General features: G+C 36.4%; 1 protein-coding gene across 1 annotated transcript in view; it reads left to right on the top strand.

Moving 5' to 3' along the window:
- The window catches only part of SEL1L2 (SEL1L2 adaptor subunit of ERAD E3 ligase), a 76003-nt gene that overhangs the window by 19115 nt on the left and 33930 nt on the right, over positions 1-22958 (top strand). Inside the window, exons 3-4 of the mRNA XM_036826734.1 lie at positions 1160-1322; positions 22651-22704. Of these exons, the coding sequence (XP_036682629.1) occupies positions 1160-1322; positions 22651-22704 (217 nt within the window). The remainder of the gene's footprint in view (positions 1-1159; positions 1323-22650; positions 22705-22958) is intronic.

The following is a 22958-nucleotide window of genomic DNA, read 5'->3' as shown; positions in this document are numbered from 1 at the left end:
AGCTGAGTCTCCTGATCCTTCTGAATTGGTAGCTGTGGTAGATTTGTGTGTTTGTTCCTCTATTTGAGTCAAGGTCACAGGCTTGACTGATCTTACTGCTACCAAAAAGGAAGTTATAAGAGTAAAAATAAATCCCCAAAGCACTCTCTGTCTCCAACACAAGTTTTGACCTTGCAAGTCTCTCCATCATTACTTGCTACACAGATCAGGTCCAGGTGACTTCTGACCAGGATTCATAAAATGCACTGTGAGGCAATCCTCTGGCATCTATTTTGGTAATCACTAAACTTTACGTGATTTGCCTACTAATTATAGGAGAAAAAGTACCATGCTATAAAACTTTAGAATCTATGCAATAGTCCTAGTAATAATAATAATAGCTAAATTTATTGAGTGCTTACACTGTATCAGGCAGTATGCCAGGCACTTCACATGGATTATCTCATTGAATCTTCCCAGCAACCCTATGAAGTAAGTGCTCTTATTATCCCCATTCCATAGATGAGAGAGGCACAGAGAAGTTAAGTAACTTGCACGAAGCTCTCAAACTAAATTAGTGGTAGAGCCAGGATTTGAACCCAGGTATTCAGACTCTAGAGCCCTAAAAGCCATTAAGGTTTTGTTTGGTTATTGTTTTCCCACACAGTCTGTCTTTGCTGTGCTGAATAATATGTTCTGTTTTAGAAATTTATTTTGGAATATAAAGGAACTGTTCTCATGATAGTAACTTCCAAGATGCGACATTCCAGTTTTTATTATTTTAAATTGATTTTGATTATATTGTTATGTATTTCAGAGTTCATTTTATAAATCAAATACTCATAATTAATGGGAGTTGCCATGGGAGAGTTCACTATTTTAAGACAAGTGCCCCAATTTTTCACTTCACTTGGTCTATAAGCTTGAAACATGATATAGCCTAAATATTTCTACTTTTCAACAGCTTCATTATTTGTCAGATATATTTGAATTATAATCTTAGACTGATCTAGGGCTGAAAAAAATCTACTGGTCTAGAAATGTAATGGACTTTAGCCAAACGGTATTGTTAGTAGCAACATCAGCCAGGTCCTACTTGTCAGAGAGAAGCAGTATGAAGGGGGGAGCAGCAAGTTTCATTTTTGATAATCACATTTCTAACTTCGTATTCTTCAAACAGAGCCTACAAACTCTTTGCTAAAGCATCTGACATGGGAAACTTGAAAGCTATGGAGAAAATGGCTGATGCTTTGCTATTTGGAAATTTTGGCATGCAAAACATAACAGCAGCTATCCGATTATATGAGTCCTTGGCTAAAGAAGGATCATATAAAGCCCAAAACGTGAGTTTTGAAAGAAAATTAAACTTTAAATAGCTACATCCTGAAATAATTATAGGCAAATAACATGTGAGAGGAGCTGAGCCTCTACTGCATGAGCCCAGGCCTAGGAAAGTTACTGTAATGCACTGAGTGTAATGTTCCCGTCAGGGCAGGAACGACCAGGAGCCCGGGGCAAATTCTTCCAGCTCTTGAGTGACTTTCAGGAATGGAGCAGAGCTGCTCTCTAATCCACCTTCCCACCATCCACGTCCATGTGTGTGTTCTGAAATAATGTGAGAACTCTGAAGCCCTAACATAGTTAAATTTTATATAAAATATATTCACCTATGCAAAGAAATATGGAACTAAATCTCCTACCTTAGGATGCCTGGTTTTTACACTTCAAATATTTTATAAGCTATATATATTTCCTTTTCTATTTTAATATGTGTATTTCATTTTATTCCAAGAAGAACATACGCATTTCATAGAAAATCTGGAAAACAGAAAAAAAAAAAAAGTCCTTCACAAGCCAACCATCCTGACTCAACTACTGTTAGGACTGCTTTGCATTTCTGTTTGGATTCTTCCTCTGTGCATCTTTCTTTTTAAAAGCATCATCATAATCACACGTATTATGATTATGATGTATCATTTTGTTTCTGGCTGCTTTCACTTAATGCTATAGCAAAAGTATGTTTTCATGTTTCTGGTCTTCTTAATGAAAACATTTCTTTCTGATCACAAAAGAAATTTATGCTGATTACAATAAAAACCAGCGAATTCAGAAATTATGAGGAAGACACTAAAAGTTGTCTAAAAGCTTTTCCCATAGATCATTTTTGTTTCCATCCAGTAAAGTGTAGAAGCTAAGCTTTGGAGTCAGGCAGATCTAAGTTCAAATGCACTCTACCACTTGCTTATTGGATAACTACTTAACAAAACCCTTTCCCCTTCTCCTGCATGACAATTTGACCTTTGGTTCACTCTCTACTTCTGTTTCCCTGGTAATATGATAGGGGTGAAATGTTAACTATGTTTCTAGGTAGTACTGCTTATTGTTGAAATGACCTCTACTTGGTAAACTACCTTTGGACTGGGAGAAACTGTTATGAACTATAAATACCTGATGGTGGTGATGATTCTTACCGGGATCCTGGACACTATGCCTATGGAGTTGTTACAGGGGGAATATGAGGCTTTTATGTCAGGGTGCCTCTTGCACCACCCAATGTGGATCTCATCCCCTTGTGTCTGAGTCATCTGAGGGACCAAAGATGAGGGCTGCTGGAGGACTATGTGACCTGCTGCAAGGACTCCCACAGAAAGGAGGCCTGATGCTGCCCTGCTGGCAAACTGTGATTCCTGTGCTACATCTACCTGAAGAGACTGGTGGCATGTGTAGCCTGTGGGAATCTTGTGAGTCTGCATATTTATTTGAACCAGAAGTTGGACGAGAGGAACTCTAATGGGTGGGGTAACCTCTCTAATTTTCACCTGTAGAGTTAGGATAATGATAAAACACCAGGTTCTATGTCTATCTGATTCACTGCTATATCTCTAAAAATATAGTGCAGTGTCTGGGACAAAAAATATTAGTTGAATGCTGAATTAATTCATGATGAATGAATTAATGGAGTTGTGAGGATTAAAATAATGTGTGAAGGCACTTAATTCCATACCTGGAACTTTATAATCATTCATCATAAACGATATAAATGCAATTATTACTCTTACTATTATTCTTCTAGAATTTTTCCTATAAGTATGTAGAAAGTTTTTTACAAAAATGAGACATACTTTAATTGCTGTTTCCTAATCTGCTCTTTACTCACTTAATAATATATCACAGATATCTTTCCCTGTGAATATATCCCATATTTGGTTAATCAAAAATATGAAGTTCCAAAACAGACCAAATGTTACCATCATGACCACCACAGCAAATAATGTCACCTAATTCCTTTCTAAACTAGTGAATATGTGCTTTATTTGTTAGTGGGTATATTAATTAATTAATTAAGTCAACAGTTGTTTCTTGGACACTTACTATGTACCACACATAATCCTGCTGATGGGGAGAAAAAGATTAATAGGCCAAAGTCCTTATGGGCCAATCTGAAATATAAACAAATAATTTCAGCATAATTTAGGTGGACTAGAGTTAAGGTGTGTATAAAGTGCTTTAGGCACAGAAAAGGGTCTGACTGGTTTTGCCTGAGGCAGGTAGGGAAGGCTTCAAGGAGGAAGCGACATTTGCTCCCAGTCTAGAATATTGGATACAGGCAACATGAAGGATTTGTCTATATTTGAATAAAGTATTTGATGCAAGGGTCAAAGTACTACCCTCGGAAAACAAAATTCCAAATTAACATAATTGGTACATAAAACATATGGATTTTAGAGCTGAAGTCAGAGTTTCACTCCACATACTCTAGTTAGAATTGTTCTATCGCATGGCCCCAGACCTCCTGTCTATTTATGTGTGTTTGGTCTCAGGAGGACAAGAAGACAAAATGTGGGTGAGGACAGACTTATCACCTGAAAGGCTGACATTGACCTGATATGCAAAATTCAGCCACACTGTTTATTGAAATGCTACAACAGTGGCTGGAAAAAGTCTCTGCCCCAAGCTCCTCTTACGCTCTTCCTGACAACCTGAACACCCGTATTCTTCACTTGGACTTCCCCCTCCTCCCTTCAGCTCCCCGTGATCTTGCAGCCAAAGTGTTATCTGGATGGGCAGGGAGCTTACAGGACCCTGTTCCAGTGCTACAGCTGGATTCTATTCTGAAATTAACTATCATCCCTGTCATCACTATAGGAAAATCTGTTTCTGATAGCAAGTCCTCTTGCAGTTGATTTATCTCCTTGTACAAAGAACAATTAAAGATATTCCGTGGTGCAAACAATGCTTTGTTTGATGGCTGGTTGCTGCGACAAGGCTGGCCACGTGCCATATTGATCACGGCTCTTTAACAGGACTGGCCAGGTGACCACCTTTCTTCTCAGGCTGTTTGTGCCAGCCTGATACAGGAATCCAGCCGCACTGCTAGGAAATATTGCTGGGAACTGAGAGGACAACGTAGCAACAGAAATGTGGCTGAAGAAGCTGAAATGTATACTGAGAATGATAATGAAAGAGAGTGAGAGAGATAGACATAAAGATAGAGAGAAAGTGAGAATGAAGACACCTATCTCTGGGGGAAAAGTATAAGAACAATCGGAAATACTGAAATGTTATAGATGGGAGAAGCCTGGAGTGCCAGAGGACTAGTAGAGACCTGATTTAACAAAGAAAACAAAAAAGATATGAACTCAGATTCATGCAGGCATTGAGGGGGTGGGGGAAGAAATGCAGTTTCAGGCTATGTATAAAAGGAAAGCTGGATGGAGGAAAAGAGGCACACTTATTTCTTTTCATGCACCTTGAATGGTTCATCTCACAAAAAATCCAAATAAACTAAAAGAAATCCCGATAAGGGCAATAAAAGCAAATAAGATTGTGAACAGAGTCCATTGAATTGATTTGCAAAGAATCTGTACCTTCCAAATAATGAAAACTATTCATTAATGGTGTAGTCTTCATGAAAATGGTGAAAATTGAGGAAAGAGCAAACAAAAATAAGCCATATTTTAGAGGATGTCATAAGATATTGTAGTATACCAGCTGGAGGTAGATAAATTATGTATTTTTTATTTCTCTGATCCTCATTTAAGGAAGCAGAGATTCAGAATTAGAAAGACTCATTCTTTTCTTGATACTGATGAACTGTTTCAATAGAAAATTTGTCTGTTAATTTGCCAAACAAGAAGGTAGGGTTTAAACCTCATTTGCTTTAAGAATCAAGAAATGGATCATAAATGGATAACTAATAAGAACCTGCTGTATAACAGAATAAATAAAATAAAATTTAAAAATTAAAAAAAAAAGAAATGGATCATTCACATTGTATCACCTTAAAAAACTTAATCACCGTAATGATTATTAGCACTGTGCTACTACTGAAAAAAAAATCATTTTTAGTATCAAATACTCACTTTGATAATTCTAGGATTACCCGTGTAGAGCATTTCTTTTTGACGTTAATCATCTTTTTGTATTAAGGGTGCAAAAAGGATCTGAGTTTTCCATCAGGGTTGATTCACACTTCTGTTTGGCATGCAATTTGAGCTAAAAGTAATGACCACAGATGCTTTCAAGCCCCGTACAACAATTATAATAATTAAATGCTTAATCTTTTTTCTCTTTTAATAATTCCTTATATAAAGAGAAAAAGGGGGAACATTTAATTTTTAAGTTGTTATCGTGGAACCTGAGTAATTTGCTTTGAAATATACTAAAATACCCTCTACACTTAACTCTTTCCATTCAAATCCCAGTGACTACAACACAGCACAATGGTTGAGTTCAGAGTCTTATAAACAAATCTAATTTGCAGAGCTTGACCTTTTAAAACCACTGAAAGTATCACTGATGTCATCACTATAGTGTAGCTTCTCTTCAACTCACAGCATTTGTTTTCTGGATTAAGATTTAATCATTCTATAATCCATCTCATTTCACCTCAGCCTTATCTCAGAAAAGACCAAAGACCAAAACCTGATTACTGTAAAGTTGTTAGGTAACAATGCCTAAGTGTAAAGAAATAGGACAGCCCTGACTATAATTGGCATATTTACTACATGACAGGCCATAACATCTTTTGTCTTCCTCTAGTGCCTGCCATGCTTTAAGCAGTGGGAAAAAAAAAAAAAAAAAAGTTAAGCCCGCCAGAGAATTAATTCAAGATCATCCATTGTTATTTTTCTGCTAAAGAGAGAGGAAGCATTCTCTTTGAGTTGATTATTTGAGGCTGGGAAAATCATGGTTTTAGCCCTTACTTTATAGAATGAGCTTTATACAGAGAAAGCTCTCCATCCCAATCACAGGATGGAAATTAACTCCCGCACAATCCACTACACAACTTCACGACCTCACAATTTTCTCCAAGAGGATCAGGCCAAAAAGTGTGGTAGGCTCTGCACAAAATGATACACTGTTGGTGAAAGCATCTTATAATACAAGCTCAACTGAATAGAACATATCTTCATTTTCTTATATAAAGGTCAGTATATTTGTATACTATCAAAGTTTCTACATAAACAAACAAGATTCTAAATTGAGCAGAATCAAAAATTGCTAAGAGTTGCAAGAAAAATAAATTATTTAGCCAATAATATTGGCTAAAGATATTTTTACAAGGAGCCAATTTAGCCATTTAAAATATAACTACAAGGGTTAGAGGAGTACCAGGATTCCAGATGCTTTCCATTTGTAATAACAGCTTTTATGATCAACTTTCCTGAAAAGGGAGCCTTTGAGACTAAAGAGGAATTGGCAGAATCTTAGATTTTTTTTTTTAGTTCATGGATTAAGTAGATTACAAATTATAAACCACATGTTAGAGCTATTATGCTTTTAAGAACTGAACTCTGCAGTCAATTCCCTGGTTTAAAAAGTAAGATAGTTCTTTATCCTTGAAATTTTAATAAAATGTTTAAGAAATTATTCATTTTCTGTTTTGATGGAATTATCAGACCTTGTTGTATCTTGATTTTAGGGAGACATTTAACAAAGTCTCGCATCATGTTCTCATGAGCTAGATGAAAAAGTAGAAACGTGGGCTTTGTTAATGGTAAATAAAGAGTATAGACTAATAGGTTGATGCCAAGGTGAAAGCAAGTCTGGTAATCCACCTCAGGACGCTGCCTATGACCCTGTGCTCTTCAAATATTCCATCAGCTATTAAGCTGAATGGCTAGTACCAAATTGTTTTTCATTTGAAGCATAGAAAGAAAGGCATATTACCCATGATTTGCATAAGAGTGTAGAATGAACTTGTAAAAATGGTGATAGGAATAATAAAGCTACAAATGAGTAGCAACTTGAAAATATTAGGAACACCAAAACAGACTATTACAATTATGTTCTGACAAAAATAATGTTATGACTCTATTGAGAAGAGGAGGAAGGAGAAAAAATAAAGTGATGTAGATGACCTAAATCATCATCTATCATCTAGCAAATCTATAGCTAATGTGTGAAATATATAAATTAACAGCAAGTAGTAGCAACTTATCAGGAATCCTAATGGTGGTAATTATTAGAAGAAAACAGCTAAAATAATTAAAAGTGGTTATCTCTGAGGAGACAAATAGGGAGTAGCCTAGAAAGGAGCAGGGCATTGATATTTGTATTTTAAGCCCTCAGAAGTATTGGAATTTTAATTTTTAATACATATACATCTCTTAATTTGATAACAAATATATAAAAAGTTAAATTTAGATATTAACTCTCCCCCCCAAAAGGAATTATGCTTAACAACAGAAGTCCTCTCCCACTGAAAAGAAAGCAGAATCTTTGGAAAATGTCAAATTCCAGGTGTGGGGCAAGAAATGTACAAGATGATGTTGAAACATCCTATCCTACTTGATGGCAAGGACGCTGTCAGAAAATACTAGGATTGAGAATTCCCTGGTGGTCCAGTGATTAAGACTCGGCGCTTTCACTGCGGTGGCCCGGGTTCAATCCCTTGTCGGGCAGCTCAAACAAGCACAAATTACTAAAGATGGAACAACTCAGCACGAAGATGAATAATGACCACAATGGACTGAAATACCTCAAATGTACTTAAATCCATTAGTTCATAATGATACTTAGAAACAACACTCTTTAATCACTTTGGAGGATGTTAGAGAACCAACTCTCATTATTTTGAAAACTGATAAATGGACAGGTTCAAACATTTATTGACTATTCTTCACAAACTATATCTCAGAGTATAGGAGACCAAGGAAAGTTTTTCTTTATAAAATTATTCCAGCTAATAAATGAGGAAGGAATCACAGAATTAGAATGGTATCTTTTTGCCACCCCTAATAAGTCAATGGACCTACGCAGTGGTCATTACTGGCTGCTAACATCACAAAGCAGAGACAAGAAACTATATACCTCCTGATGGAAATACATAACACTTCCTATGAGACAGTCTTGCCAAACACATTACACCTAAGTTTGATCAAGCCTCTAAATCTGACTGCCAGCCTATAGAAAATACAGTATTGTAATTAACAAAATCCAGGCTAAGTATAACTCTATAGGAGGAGTGACTGGTTTTTTCAACAACAACGAAAAATTACAAGGAGAAAAGAGATGGATAAGAAATTTAGATATTAAAAAAGACTTGAGACTTCCCACTCAGTTGCAATCTATTGGCCATATCTGGATCCCAATTCAAATAAACTGTTAAAAAAGGAAGAGAAAAAGTTAAAAGAAAAATAAAGAACATTTATAAGGCAGTTGGGTAGATATAGATACTGACTAATGATATTAACAAATTTATATTAATGTTTTTAGTGAATAATGGTATTATGATTTTGTTTTTTAAAGGTTCTTTCTTGTAGAGGCACATACTGAAATATTTACAGATGAAATATATATTGTCCAAGATTTACTTCAAAATAAACTGGATGGCCAGAGAAAATCAGTGTGGGTATAAATGAAGCCAGATTGGCCAAATTGATAATGGATAATGATTGGGTGATGGATCATGGGTTTTTTATATTACTTTATTTACTTTTTCATATTCGAAATATTCTGTACTAAAAAGAATACACAGATGGAATAGGTGTTAGACTTGAAGATTAATAACTAAGAGGAAGTGGAATATCTCCACACTCTTCTGGCTTTTGTTGAGCATTATGGCATTTTCCCCCCAAAATGGCCACAGCAATATTTCCAGTCCACATGCTATTTCAGACCCCTAATCAACATCATCAAAAAGTAGAGTCTATTTTCCCTTTCCTTGTATGCAGGTGGGCTTGTGACTACTTCAAACAATAGAGTTTGCTTTAAGTATTGCTACATCACTTTGAAGGCTAAGTCATGAAAAGGATACAGCTCTGCCTGGCTCCCCCTGTCTCAGGATGCTCACTCCTGGAACCCAGCTACCATGCTGTGAGGAAGCTCATACAATAGGAGAGGCCCCATGTTGCTGTTCTGGCCATTAGTCTCTGCTAAGGTCTCAACAAACAGCTAGCATCAACTGCCAGACATGTGAATGAACCAGCACTCAGATTATTGCCTCCCTAACCTTTGAGTCTTCCAACTAAGGCCCCCATATCATGGATCAGAGAAAAGCCATCCCCACTCTACCTTGGCCAAATTCCTGACCCACTGAACCCTTAGCATAATAAATGGTCATTTTATGCCACCAAGTTTCCTGTTAATTTGTTACACAGCCATAGTAACTGGAACAAAGGCACTTACATTCAGAATTAAAAGGGCAGATTGTACTTTTCTCAGAAGCACCAGATGCCTTGGCATCCTTGTTGAAAATCACTTGACCATATATACGAGGGTTTATTTCTGGTCTCTCTACACTGTTCCATTGGTCTATATGTCTGTCTTTATGCCAGAACTACAGGGTTTTGAATTACTGTAGCTTTATGCCAGTACCATAGGGTTTTGAATTACTGTAGACATCTAGCTTTGGGTTTTTTTTCCTCAAGATAGATCAACTATTTTGTGAGCTTCCATATGAGATTCTCTATAAATTTTAGGATGGTTGTTTCTATTTGTGCAAAAATGACATTGAGACTTCGATAGAGGTTGCACTGAATCTGTAATCTCTCTGGGTACATTCTAACAATATTAGGTCTTCCAATACATAAACATAGGATATTTTCCATTTATTTATGTCTTTTTAAATTTTTTCAGCATTGTTTTATAGCTTTCAGTGTACAAGTCTTTCACCTCCTTGGTTAGTTTATTTTCCTAAGTATTTATTCTTTCTGATGCTAATGTAAAATGGACAGTTAAATTCCTTTTCTAAATGTTCATTGTTAATGTATAGAAAAGCTATTAGTTTTTTGTGTTGATTTTGTATCCTGCAACTTTGCTGAATTTATTAGTTTTAGCAGTTTTTTTGTGAAATCATTAGGGTTTTCTACATATAAGATTATGTCATTTGTGAACAAAGAATATTTTACTTATCCTTTCCAATTCAGAGGTCTTTTTTTTTTTTTCTTGCCTAACTCCTCTAGCTAGAATGTCCAGTACCATGTTGAATAGAAGTGATGAGAGTACGCCTCCTTGCCTTGTTCCTAATCTTAAAGGGAACGCTTTCAGTTTTTCACCATTACATACGATGTTAGCTGTGGGCTTTTTATACATGGTATTTATTATGTTGAAGTAATTTTCCTCTAAATTTGTTTAGTGCTTTTATTATAAAAAGGTGTTGAATTATGTCAAATGCTCTTTCTGCATCAGTTTAAATGATCACTTTTTTCTCTTTTATTCTGTCAATGTGGTACAGTAGGCCCTTGGGATCCATAGGGGATTGGTTCCAGGACACCCCTACTGATACCAGAAATCCACATATGTTCAAATACATTATACTGGGTGGGACAAAAAGTGCCTTCAGTTTTCTCAGTAAAAATAAAAGACACATTTTTCATTTTCACCAAGAACTTTATTGAACAACGTATTCACCCTTTTGTTCCACTACCTTCTGTCATTTTTCATAATTCCATCTTCCCAAAATTTCTTTTTCCCCCAAAATTTTTTTTAACATCTTTTTGAGAGCATAATTGCTTTACAATGCTGTGTTAGTTTCTGCTGTAAAACAAAGTGCATCAGCTATACATAAACATATCCCCATATCTCCTCCCTCTTGTGTCTCCCTCCCACCCTCCCTATCCCACCCCTCTAGGTGGACACAAAGCACCGAGCTGATCTCCCTGTGCTAAGTGGCTGCTTCCCACTAGCTATCTATTTTACGTTTGGTAGTGTATATATGTCCATGCCACTCTCTCACTTCGTCCCAGCTTACCATTCCCCCTCCCTGTGTCCTCAAGTCCATTCTCTACGTCTGCGTCTTTATTCCTGTCCTGCCCCTAGGTTCTTCAGAACCACTTTCTTTTTCTTTTTTTAGATTCCATGTATATGTGTTAGCATATGGTGTTTGTTTTTCTCTTTCTGACTTACTTCACTCTGTATGACAGACTCTAGGTCTACCCACCTCACTACAAATAACTCAATTTCGTTTCTTTTTATGGCTGAGTAATATTCCATTGTATATATGTGCCACATCTTCTTTATCCATTCATCTGTCAATGGACATTTAGGTTGCTTCCTTGTCCTGGCTATTGTAATAGTGCTGCAATAACAATTGCGGTACATGTCTCTTTTTGAATTATGGTTTTCTCAGGGTATATGCCCAGTAGTGGGACTGCTGGGTCATATGGTAGTTCTATTTTTAGTTTTCTAAGGACCCCCATACTGTTCTCCATAGTGGCTGTATCAATTTACATTCGCACCAACAGTGCAGAAGGGTTCCCTTTTCTCCACACCCTCTCCAGCATTTATTGTTTGTAGATTTTTTGACAATGGCCTTTCTGACCAGTGTGAGGTGATACCTCATTGTAGTTTTGATTTGCATTTCTCTAATGATTAGTGATGTTGAGCATTCTTTCATGTGTTTGTTGGCAATCTGTATATCTTCCTTGGAGAAATGTCTATTTAGGTCTTCTGCCCATTTTTGGATTGGGTTGTTTGCTTTTTTGATATTGAGCTGCATGAGTTGCTTGCATGTTTTGGAGATTAATCCTTTGTCAGTTGCTTCGTTTGCAAATATTTTCTCCCATTCTGAGGGTTGTCTTTTCATCTTGTTTATGGTTTCCTTTGCTGTGCAAAAGATTTGAAGTTTCGTTAGATCCCATTTGTTTATTTTTGTTTTTATTTCCATTTCTCTAGGAGGTGGGTCAAAAAGGATCTTGCTGTGATTTATGTCATAGAGTGTTCTGCCTATGTTTTCCTCTAAGAGTTTGATAGTGTCTGGCCTTACATTTAGGTCTTTAATCCATTTTGAGTTTATTTTTGTGTATGGTGCTAGGGAGTGTTCTAATTTCATTCTTTAACATGTAGCTGTCCAGTTTTCCCAGCACCACTTATTGAACAGGCTGTCATTTCTCCACTGTATATTCTTGCCTCCTTTATCAAAAATAAAGTGACCATATGTGTGTGGGTTTATCTCTGGGCTTTCTATCCTGTTCCATTGATCTATATTTCTGTTTTGGTGCCAGTACCATACTGTCTTGATTACTGTAGCTTTGTAGTATAGTCTGAAGTCCAGGAGCCTGATTCCTCCAGCTCCGTTTTTCTTTCTCAAGATTGCTTTGGCTATTCGGGGTCTTTTGTGTTTCCATACAAATGGTGAAATTTTTTGTTCTAGTTCTGTGAAAAATGCCATTGGTAGTTTGATAGGGATTGCATTGAATCTGTATATTGCTTTGGGAAGTATAGTCATTTTCACAACGTTGATTCTTCCGATCCAAGAACATGGTTTATCTCTCCATCTGTTTGTATCATCTTTAATTTCTTTCATCAGTGTCTTACAGTTTTCTGAATACAGGTCTTTTCTCTCCTTATGTAGGTTTATTCCTAGGTATTTTATTCTTTTTATTGCAGTGGTAAATGGGAGTATTTCCTTAATTTCTCTTTCAGATTTTTCATCATTACGTATAGGAATGCAAGAGATTTCTGTGCATTAATTTTGTATCCTGCTACTTTACATATTCATTGATTAGCTCTAGTAGTTTTCCGGTAGCATCTTTGGGATTCTCTATGTATAGTATCATGTCATCTGCAAACAGTGACAGTTTTACTTCTTCTTTTCCTATTTGGATTCTGGTTGTTTCTTTTTCTTCTCTGATTGCTGTGGCTAAAACCTCCAAAACTATGTTGAATAATAGTGGTGAGAGTGGGCAACCTTGTCTTATTCCTGATCTTAGTGAAAATGGTTTCAGTTTTTCACCATTGAGAACGATGTTGGCTGTGGGTTTGTCATATATGGCTTTTATTAGGTTGAGGTAAGTTCCCTCTATGCCTCCTTCTGGAGGGTATTTATCATAAATCGGTGTTGAATTTTGTCAACAGCTTTTTCTGCATCTATTGAGATGATCATATGGTTTTTCTCCTTCAATTCTTTAATATGCTTTATCACATTGATTGATTTGTGTATATTGAAGAATCCTTGAATTCCTGGGATAACCCCACTTGATCTTGGCGTATGACCCTTCTAATGTGCTGCTAGATTCTGTTTGCTAGTATTTTGTCAAGGATTTTTGCATCTATGTTCATCAGTGATATTGGTCTGTAGTTTTCTTTTATGGGACATCTTTGTCTGGTTTTGGTATCAGGGTGATGGTGACCTCGTAGAATGAGTTTGGAAGTGTTCCTCCCTCTGCTATATTTTGGAAGAGTTTGAGAAGGATAGGTGTTAGCTCTTCCCTAAATGTTTGATAGAATTCACCTGTAAAGCCCTCTGGTCCTGGGCTTTTGTTTGTTGGAAGATTTTTAATCACAGTTTCAATTTCAGTGCTTGTAATTGGTCTGTTTATATATTCTATTTCTTCCTGGTTCAGTCTCGGAAGGTTGTGCTTTTCTAAGAATTTGTCCATTTCTTCCAGGTTGTTCCTTTTATTGGCATAGAGTTGCTTGTAGTAATCTCTCATGATCCTTTGTATTTCTGCAGTGTCAGTTGTTACTTCTCCTGTTTCATTTCTAATTCTATTGATCTGAGTCTTCTCCCTTTTTTTTCTTGATGAGTCTGGCTAGTGGTTTATCAATTTTTTTTATCTTCTCGAAGCAGCTTTTAGTTTGATTGATCTTAGCTATTGTTTCCTTCATTTCTTTCTCATTTATTTCTGATCCGATCTTTATGATTTCTTTCCTTCTGCTAACTTTGGGGTTTGTTTGTTCTTCTTTCTCTAATTGCTTTAGGTGTAAGGTTAGGTTGTTTATTTGAGATGTTTCTTGTTTCTTGAGGTAGGACTGTATTGCCGTAAACTTCCCTCTTAGAACTGCTTTTGCTGCATCCCATTTGTTTTGGGTGGTCGTGATTTCATTGTCATTTGTTTCTAGGTATTTTTTGATTTCCTCTTTGATTTCTTCAGTGATCTCTTGGTTATTTAGTAGTGTATTGTTTGGCCTCCATGTGTTCGTATTTTTAACAGATATTTTCCTGTAATTGATATCTAGTCTCATAGCATTGTGGTTGGAAAAGATACTTGATACGATTTCAGTTTTCTTAAATTTACCAAGGCTTGATTTGTGACCCAAGGTATGATCTATTATGAAGAATGTTCCATGAGCAGTTGAGAAGAAAGTGTATACTGTTGTTTTTGGATGGAATGTCCTAAAAATATCAATTAAGTCCCTCTTGTTTAATGTATCAGCTAAAGATTGTGTTTCCTTATTTATTTTCATTTTGGATGATCTGTCCATTGGTGAAAGTGGGGTGTTAAAGTCCCCTACTATGATTGTGTTACTGTCGATTTCCCCTTTTATGGCTGTTAGCATTTGCCTTATGTATTGAGGTGCTCCTATGTTGGGTGCATAAACATTTACAATTGTTATATCTTCTTCTTGGATTGATCCCTTGATCATTATGTAGTGTCCTTCTTTGTCTCTTGTAATAGTCTTTATTTTAAAGTCTATTTTGTCTGATATGAGAATTGCTACTCCAGCTTTCTTTTGATTTCCATTTGCATGGAATATCTTTTTCTATCCCCTCACTTTCAGTCTGTATGTGTCCCTAGGTCTGAAGTGGGTCTCTTGTAGACAGCATATATATGGGTCTTGTTTTTGTATCCATTCAGCCAGTCTATGTCTTTTGGTTGGAGCATTTAATCCATTTAGACTTAAGGTAATTATCGATATGTATGTTCCTATTACCATTTTCTTAATTGTTTGGGGTTTATTTTTGTAGGTCTTTTCCTTCTCTTGTGTTTCCTGCCTAGAGAAGTTCCTTTAGCATTTGTTGTAAAGCTGGTTTGGTGGTGCTGAATTCTCTTAGTTTTGCTTCTCTGTAAAGGTTTTAATTTCTCTGTTGAATCTGAATGTGATCCTTGCTGGGTAGAGTAATCTTGGTTGTAGTTTTTTTCCCTTTCATCACTTTAAATATGTCCTGCTACTCCCTTCTGGCTTGCAGAGTTTCTGCTGAAAGATCAGCTGTTAACCTTATGGGGATTCCCTTGTATGTTATTTGTTGCTTTTCCCTTGCTGCTTTTAATATTTTTGCTTTGTATTTAATTTTTGATAGTTCGATTCATATGTGTCTTGGCATGTTTCTCCTTGGATTTATCCTGTATGGGACTCTCTGTGCTTCCTGGACTTGATTGACTATTTCCTTTCCCATATTAGGGAAGTTTTCAACTATAATCTCTTCAAATATTTTCTCAGTCCCTTTCTTTTTCTCTTCTTCTTCTGGGACCCCTATAATTCGAATGTTGGTGTGTTTAATATTTTCCCAGAGGTCTCTGAGACTATCCTCAATTCTTTTCATTCTTTTTCTTTATTCTGCTCTGTGGTAGTTATTTCCAGTTTTTTATCTTCCAGGTCACTTATCTGTTCTTCTGCATCAGTTATTCCACTATTGATTCCTTCTAGAGAATTTCTAGTTTCATTTATTGTGTTGTTCATCATTGTTTGTTTGCTCTTCAGTTCTTCTATGTCCTTGTTAAACGTTTCTTGTATTTTCTCCATTCTATTTCCAAGATTTTGGGTCATTTTTAGTATCATTACTCTGAATTCTTTTTCAGGTAGACTGCCTATTTCCTCTTCATTTGTTTGGTCTGGTGGGTTTTTACCTTGCTCCTTCATCTGCTATATATTTCTCTGTCTTCTCATTTTGCTTAACTTACTGTGTTTGGGGTCTCCTTTCTTCAGGCTGCAGGTTTGTAGTTTCCGTTGTTTTTGGTGTCTGTCCCCAGTGGGTAAGGTTAGTTCAGTGGGTTGTGTAGGCTTCCTGGTGGAGGGGACTGGTGCCTGTGTTCTAGTGGATGAGGCTGGATCTTGTCTTTCTGGTGGGCAGGACCGCATCTGGTGGTGTATTTTGGGGTGTCTGTGAACTTATTATGATTTTCGGCAGCCTCTCTGCTAATAGGTAGGGTTGTGTTCCTGTCTTGCTAGTTGTTTGGCATGGGGTTTCCAGCACTGTAGCTTGCTGGTCGTTGATTGGAGCTGGGTCTTAGCATTGAGTTGGCGATCTCTGAGAGAGCTTTCACAGTTTGCTATTACTTGGGGCTGGGAGGTCTTTGGTGGACCAATGTCCTGAATCGGCTCTCCCACCTCAGAGGCTCAGGCCTGACACCCGGCTGGAGCACCAAGACTATGATTGTGGAGGTGTGGTGAATACAAAATCTGATGTAGTAGTCCAGTAGGCCGGAGACTCTGGGAAGAGTTGCAACCCAAACGAAGGCTGCTGGCAGAATCCTATCCTCTGGTCATTGGCAGGAGGCTTCATTTCCTTACCATGTGGAGCTCTTATTAGGGCTGCTTATAACAAAGCTTCTTCCATAGAATGGAAGAGAGGAAAAGGGGGAGAGAAGGACAGAGAGGGAAAGAGAGAGAGTCAGGGGCTGGGAGACTGGGCCCCAAAACTTTTTATCTTTTTGAGCAAAGAACTGTTCCAGGTTCCTTTTACAGTCTTCTAGGGACGTGAAATTTTTTCCATTAAGAGAATTTTGTAAAGACCAAAATACATGGAAATCCGAAGGTGCAGTGTTTGGTGAATACGGCAGATGAATCAGAACTTCCCAGCCAAGCTGTAACAGTTTTTGCCTGGTCATCAAAGAAACAGGCAGTCTTGCATTATCCTGATGGAAGATTATGTGTTTTCTGTTGAATAATTCTGGACACTTTTCATTGAGTGCTGCTTTCAGTTGGTCTCATTGGGAGCAGTACTTGTTGGAATTAATTGTTTGGTTTTCTGGAAGGCGCTCATAATAGAGGACTCCCTTCCAATCCCACCATATACACAAGATCACCTTCTCTGGATGAAGATCGGCCTTTGGTGTGGCTGTTGGTGGTTCATTTCTCTTGCCCCACGATCTCTTCCGTTCCACATTATTGTACAGTAACCACTTTTCATCGCCCGTCACAATTTGTTTTAAAAATGGAACGTTTTCATTACGTTTCAGTGGAGAATCACATGCAGAACTATGGTCAAGAATGTTTTTTTCACTTAAATTATGTGGAACCCAAACATTAAAGCAATGAACATAACCAAGCTGGTACAAATGATTTTCAGCACTTGATTTGGATATTTTCAGTATGTCAGCTCTCTCCCGCATGGTGTAACATTGATTGTTCTCAATTATTGCCTTGATTTGATCGCTATCCACTTCAACTGGCCTACCCAACTGTGGAGCCTCATTCAGCGAGAAATCTCCAGCACGAAACTTCGCAAACCAATTTTGACATGTTCGATCAGTCACAGCACCTTCTCCATACAGTGCACAAGTCTTTTTGTGCATTTCAGTTGCGTTTTTACCTTTCTTGAGGTAATACAGCATAATATGCCAAAAATGTTGCTTTATTTCTTCCATTTTCAATATTAAAATGGCTATACAAAAATTCACCAATTTTGTTGTCTTTTTTTAAATGCACACTGATATGACAGCTGTCACATACAATCTAACAAAATTGTTTTGAATAAAGTTAAAGACAACTAAGTGCTACTAGAGCCATCTTATGAAAAAAAACGAACTAACCTTTGGCTCACCTGATAGAATGATGTCGTATTTGCCTATAACCTACACACATCCCCCTGTATACTTTAAATCATCTCTAGATTACTTACCGTGTAGATGTTATGTGAATAGTTTCCAGTGTACAGTAAATTTAAGTTTTGCTTTTTGGAAATTTCTGGATTTTTAAAAATATTTTTGTTCTGTGGTTGGTTGAATCTGTGGATGCAGAACCCCCCAGATGCAGTGGGCCAACAGTATATATTTTGATATATTTTATATGCTGAACTGTCCTTGCATTCTAGGAATAAATCCCACTTGATCATGGTGTACAATCCATTTAATGTGTTGTTGAATTCTGTTTGCTAGTACTTTGTTGAGGTTTTTTTTCATCAATATACATCAGGGATATTGGTCTGTTGTTTTCTTTTCTTGTAGCATACTTGTCTGGCTTTATTATCAGGGTAGTGGTGGCCTCATAAAATGAGTTTGAAAGTATTCTTTACTCTTTGGTTTTTGGGAAGAATTTGAGAAGGATTGGTGTTATTCTTTAAATGCTTGATAAAATTCTCCAGTGAAGCCATCAGATCCTGGGCTGTTCTTTGTAGGAGGTTTTTGATTACTGATTTAACTTCCTTACTAGTTATAGGTCTATTTAGATTTTATTTCTTTATGATTCAGTCTTCATAAGTTGTGTGTTTCTAGAAATATATCCATTTCTTGTAGATTATCCAATTTTGGGTGTATATTTGTTCATACTGCTCTCTTATGATCTTTTTCATTTCTGTGGCATCAGTTGTAATGTCCCCTCTGTTATTTCTGATTTTTCTGTTTTGGGTCTTTTTTTCTTAGTCTGAGCATTTGTCAATTTTGCTGATCTTTTCAAAAACTAACTCTTAGTTTCATTGATTTTTCTACTGTTTTTCTATTCTCTTTTTTGTTTATTTTTCCTTTATTCTTTATTATTTCCTTCCTTCTACTAACTTCGGGTTTCATTTGTTCTGTTTTCTCTAGTTCCTTGAGGTGTAAAGTTAGGTTGTTGATTTGAGATCTTTTTAAAGTAGATTTTTATCTCTATAAACTTCCTCTTAGTACTGCTTTTGCTGCATTGCCTAAGTTTGATATGGTGTTTTTAGTTTTCATTTGTCTCAAGATATTTTCTAATTTTTCCTGTGATTTTTCTTTGACCCATTTGTTATTCAAGAGTGTGTTGCTTAATTTGCACATATTTGTGAATGTTCTAGTTTTCTTTTTGCTATTGATTTCTAGTTTCATTCCACTGTGGTCACAAAGGTTATTCGGTATGATTTTAATCTTTTTAAATTTGTTAATATTTGTCTTGTGGCCTGACATATGATCTATCCTAGAGAATGTTCTATGTGCTCTTCAGAAGAATATGCATTCAGCTGTAGTTGAGTAGAGTGTTTGCTATATGTCCATTAGGTCTAATTAGTCCATTGTGTTGGTCAACTCCTCTATTTCCTTATTAATCTTCTGTCTCATTGTTCTATCCATTATTGAAAGTGGGGAATTAAAATCTCCTACTGTTATTGTATCACTATTTCTCCTTTCAATTCTGTCATTGTTTGCTTCATATATTTGGGTGCTCTGCTGTTAGATGCATATACATTTATAATGGTTATATCTTCCTGGTGAATTGACCCTTTTATCATTATATAATGTCCTTTGCCTCTTGTGACAGCTTTTGACTTAAAGTCTATTTTTTCTAAGTGTGATCATCCCTCTCTTTTTGTTATAGTTTGCATAGAATATCTTTTTCCATTTTTTTCACTTTCAGCCTATGTGTGTTTTTATATCTAAAGTAAGTCTTCTGTAGACAGTATAAAGTTGGATCTTGTTTTTTATACATTGAGCCTTCTATGTCTTTTAATTGAGGGAGTTTAATCCATATAACAATTTAGAGTAATTACTTAAAGAGAAAGACTCACTATTGCCATTTTGGACATTGTTTTCTGTTTGTTTTGTCGTCATTTTGTCCTTCTTTTCCTCTCTTGATGCCTTCCTTTGTCTTTCATTTATTTTTTTGTAATGGCATGCTTTGATTTCCTTCTCATTTTTTGTGTACATCTTCTGTAGGTATTTTCCTTGTAGTTACCCTGGAGATTACATAAAACATCTTATAGTTATGACAATCTATTTTAAATTGATATCAACTTAACTTCAATCACATAGACTCTGCCCTCCACCCACTTTATGTTATTAGTGACACAAATCACATCTTTTTATATTTTGTATCCATTAACATAGTTTTCTAGTTATAGTTATCTTCTTTTATGCTTTTATCTTCTAAATTCTCTACCAGAATTAAAAGTGACTTATCCACCACCATTACGGTATTACATGATTCTTTGTTTGTCTATGTATTTATTATTACCAGAGAGCTTTATATTTTTGTATGCTTTTGTGTTGTGAGCTAACATCCTTTCATTTCAACTTGGATTCCCTTTAGCAATTCTCGTAAGGCAGCTCTAGTGTTGATGAACTCCCTCAGCTTTTGCTTATCTGGGAAGTTCTATACTTTGTCTTCATTTTTGAAGGTTAGTTTGTCCAGATACAGTATTCTTGGTTGACAGCTTTTTCTTTCAGCATTTTGAATATATCATTTCACTCCCTTCTGGCCTGTAATGTTTCTGCTGAGATATCTGCTCATAATCTTATGGAAACATCCTTGTACATGACAAGTCTCCTTTCTCTTGCTGCATCTGGTGTTCTATGTCTTTGACTTTTGATTATAATGTGTCTTTGTGTTGGCCTCTTTGAGTCCATCCTACTTGGAGTTCTTTGAACTTGAATTTAGATGCCCATTTCCTTTCTCAGGTTTGGGAATTTTTCAGCCAAATTTTCTTAAAATAAGCTCTCTGCCCCTTTTTCTCTCACTCTTCTGTGGCTCCCATAATGTGTATAATGTTCAGTTTTTTTGTGTCCCTCAAGTCCCTTAGGCTTTCTTCACTTTTTTAAATTCCTTTTTTTTTTTGTTCCTCCAACTCAATAATTTCAAATGACTTGTGTTCAAGTTCACTGATTCTTTCTTCTGCTTGATTAAGTCTGTTGTTGAACGTCTCTAGTGAAATTTTCAATTCTATTATTGTATTCAGCTCCAGAATTTCTGTAAGATTTTTTTTAATAGTTTCTATCTCTTTGTTGGTATTCTCATGTTGTTCATGCATCATTTTCCTGATTTTATTTAGTTGTTTATATGTGTTCTCTTGTAGCATTTTGAGCTTAAGATGATTGTTTTGAATTATTTGTCTGGTAATTTGTAAATCTCCATTTCTTTAGGGTAATTTTTAAAGATTTATTTTATTCCTTTGGTTGGGCCATATTTCCCTGTTTCTTTATCTGCCTTGTTATTTTTTGCTGTGATTTATGCATTTGGGGAAACAGCCACCTTTCCCAGTCTTTATGGACTAGATTTATACAGAGGAAGACCTTCACCAATAAACACAGCTAGAGATTCTGGGGGTCTCTCAAATATTTTCTGGGAATGTATCTTCTCTGGATTTGTGTTTGTAATTCCCCAGTTACAGAGGTTTCTTTTTCAGGAGGTTGTAATCACTTGCTCTCTCTGGTGGTACTGCCTTCTGTGGTACTGCAGGCTCTCTAGTGTTGCAACAAGCCTCCAAGCTCTCTTTTTTGCTTAGAGACCCCCAGCATCTAAAGCATGCCAGTTCTGTCAGTGCTCCAAATCAGATGAGATGAAAGCCAAATCTTCGATCAGCCCCTCTTCAAAAGTCAGAATTCCCACTCTGTTTTCCTCTTTCCTTCCCAAGGGAGAAGCCATGAGGTGGGCTGTTTCTCCTGATTGTGTGGAGTTGTGCTGGCTGCCATCTGCAGTATGCTACAAGTTCTCTGTTGCTGCAACAATCCGATGAGCTCTTTTGTTCTCAGCAGCCCCCTGGGGAATCCAAAGTATGCTGGTTCCCCATTAGCACTCTGTATCAGGCAAGACAGAAATCAGTCCCTCAGGCAATCCCACCAAAAGCTGGAATACTGGACCTAAGTTCCACTCTCCTCTTTCCCTCCCAAGGGAGAAGCTCCAAATTGGACTTTTTCTCCTGATCACACCAAGCTGTGCTGGCCTGGGGGAGGAGTGATTGCAGATTAAATAACCTTAATAACCTGCAATAAGATTGCAGATTAAATAATGGCTTTTCTAACCTACTTTAATGGCCTGTTCTTTGCTGTGAGTTTGACTGGGTAACTACGATTTCTTAACTGGTTTCTGAAGTTCTCATAAAGGCTTTTTGGACTGTATATTTTGGCTGCATTGGAGAAACAAGGCTTGGGGCTTCCTATTCCACCATCTTGCTCTGTGTTCAGACTTTCACTTTTTATTCAATATAGTTCTTCCTGTTTGAACTTTTTATATCCATCACATTTTATTTTTAAAATATGTAAAAAAGTATTCAAATTAAAATTTAAAAGTATTGGAGAATAAGTCTTTTCATTGCCGAGAAAGGTAAGCACATAGAGAGCATTGGTTTATACTATTTTATTACTATAATTATTCTAAAATTCAGTATTAGCTTATTTTCACATATATTATACAAAACTTCCACTATTGTAACCTTTTCCAAATTTTTCTTGCAGCCTTAGCAAAAGTGTAATAAGGCAATTTGCTATGGTATAAGAAATAAGTTAACAATACAAATAATTATAGAGCAGACATTTAAAATACCCCTTACTAATGTAGGTAAGAATAGCTGTAAAATAAATGGATTTATTGAGTTTTTCTTTTTCTTTTGGGCTTTAGGCATTAGGATTTTTGTCTTCTTGTGGAATAGGAATGGAATACAATCAAGCTAAGGTAAGGTCATTCTATTTTTTCTGGAACAAAAATGATTTTTTAAAGGGACACTGAATAGAGGGTCTACTCTTTAAGTGAAGGGCTCACTCTAGTGTGGTGGTTAAGAGCACAGCTCAATAGTTAGAGAAGTTTAGGGTCCTAATGCCATTCGTTTCTTAATGTTCCATATTATCAACTTTCAGATAATATCTACTCCATAGGGGTTTTGTGATTTTTAAATGAAATATCATGTACAATCCCCTTTTCACAGACTC

Source organism: Balaenoptera musculus, chromosome 15 (genome assembly GCF_009873245.2).
Source record: "Balaenoptera musculus isolate JJ_BM4_2016_0621 chromosome 15, mBalMus1.pri.v3, whole genome shotgun sequence".
In the NCBI taxonomy this organism is placed as follows: domain Eukaryota; kingdom Metazoa; phylum Chordata; class Mammalia; order Artiodactyla; family Balaenopteridae; genus Balaenoptera; species Balaenoptera musculus.
This window is presented reverse-complemented; position numbering and strand designations above follow the sequence as displayed.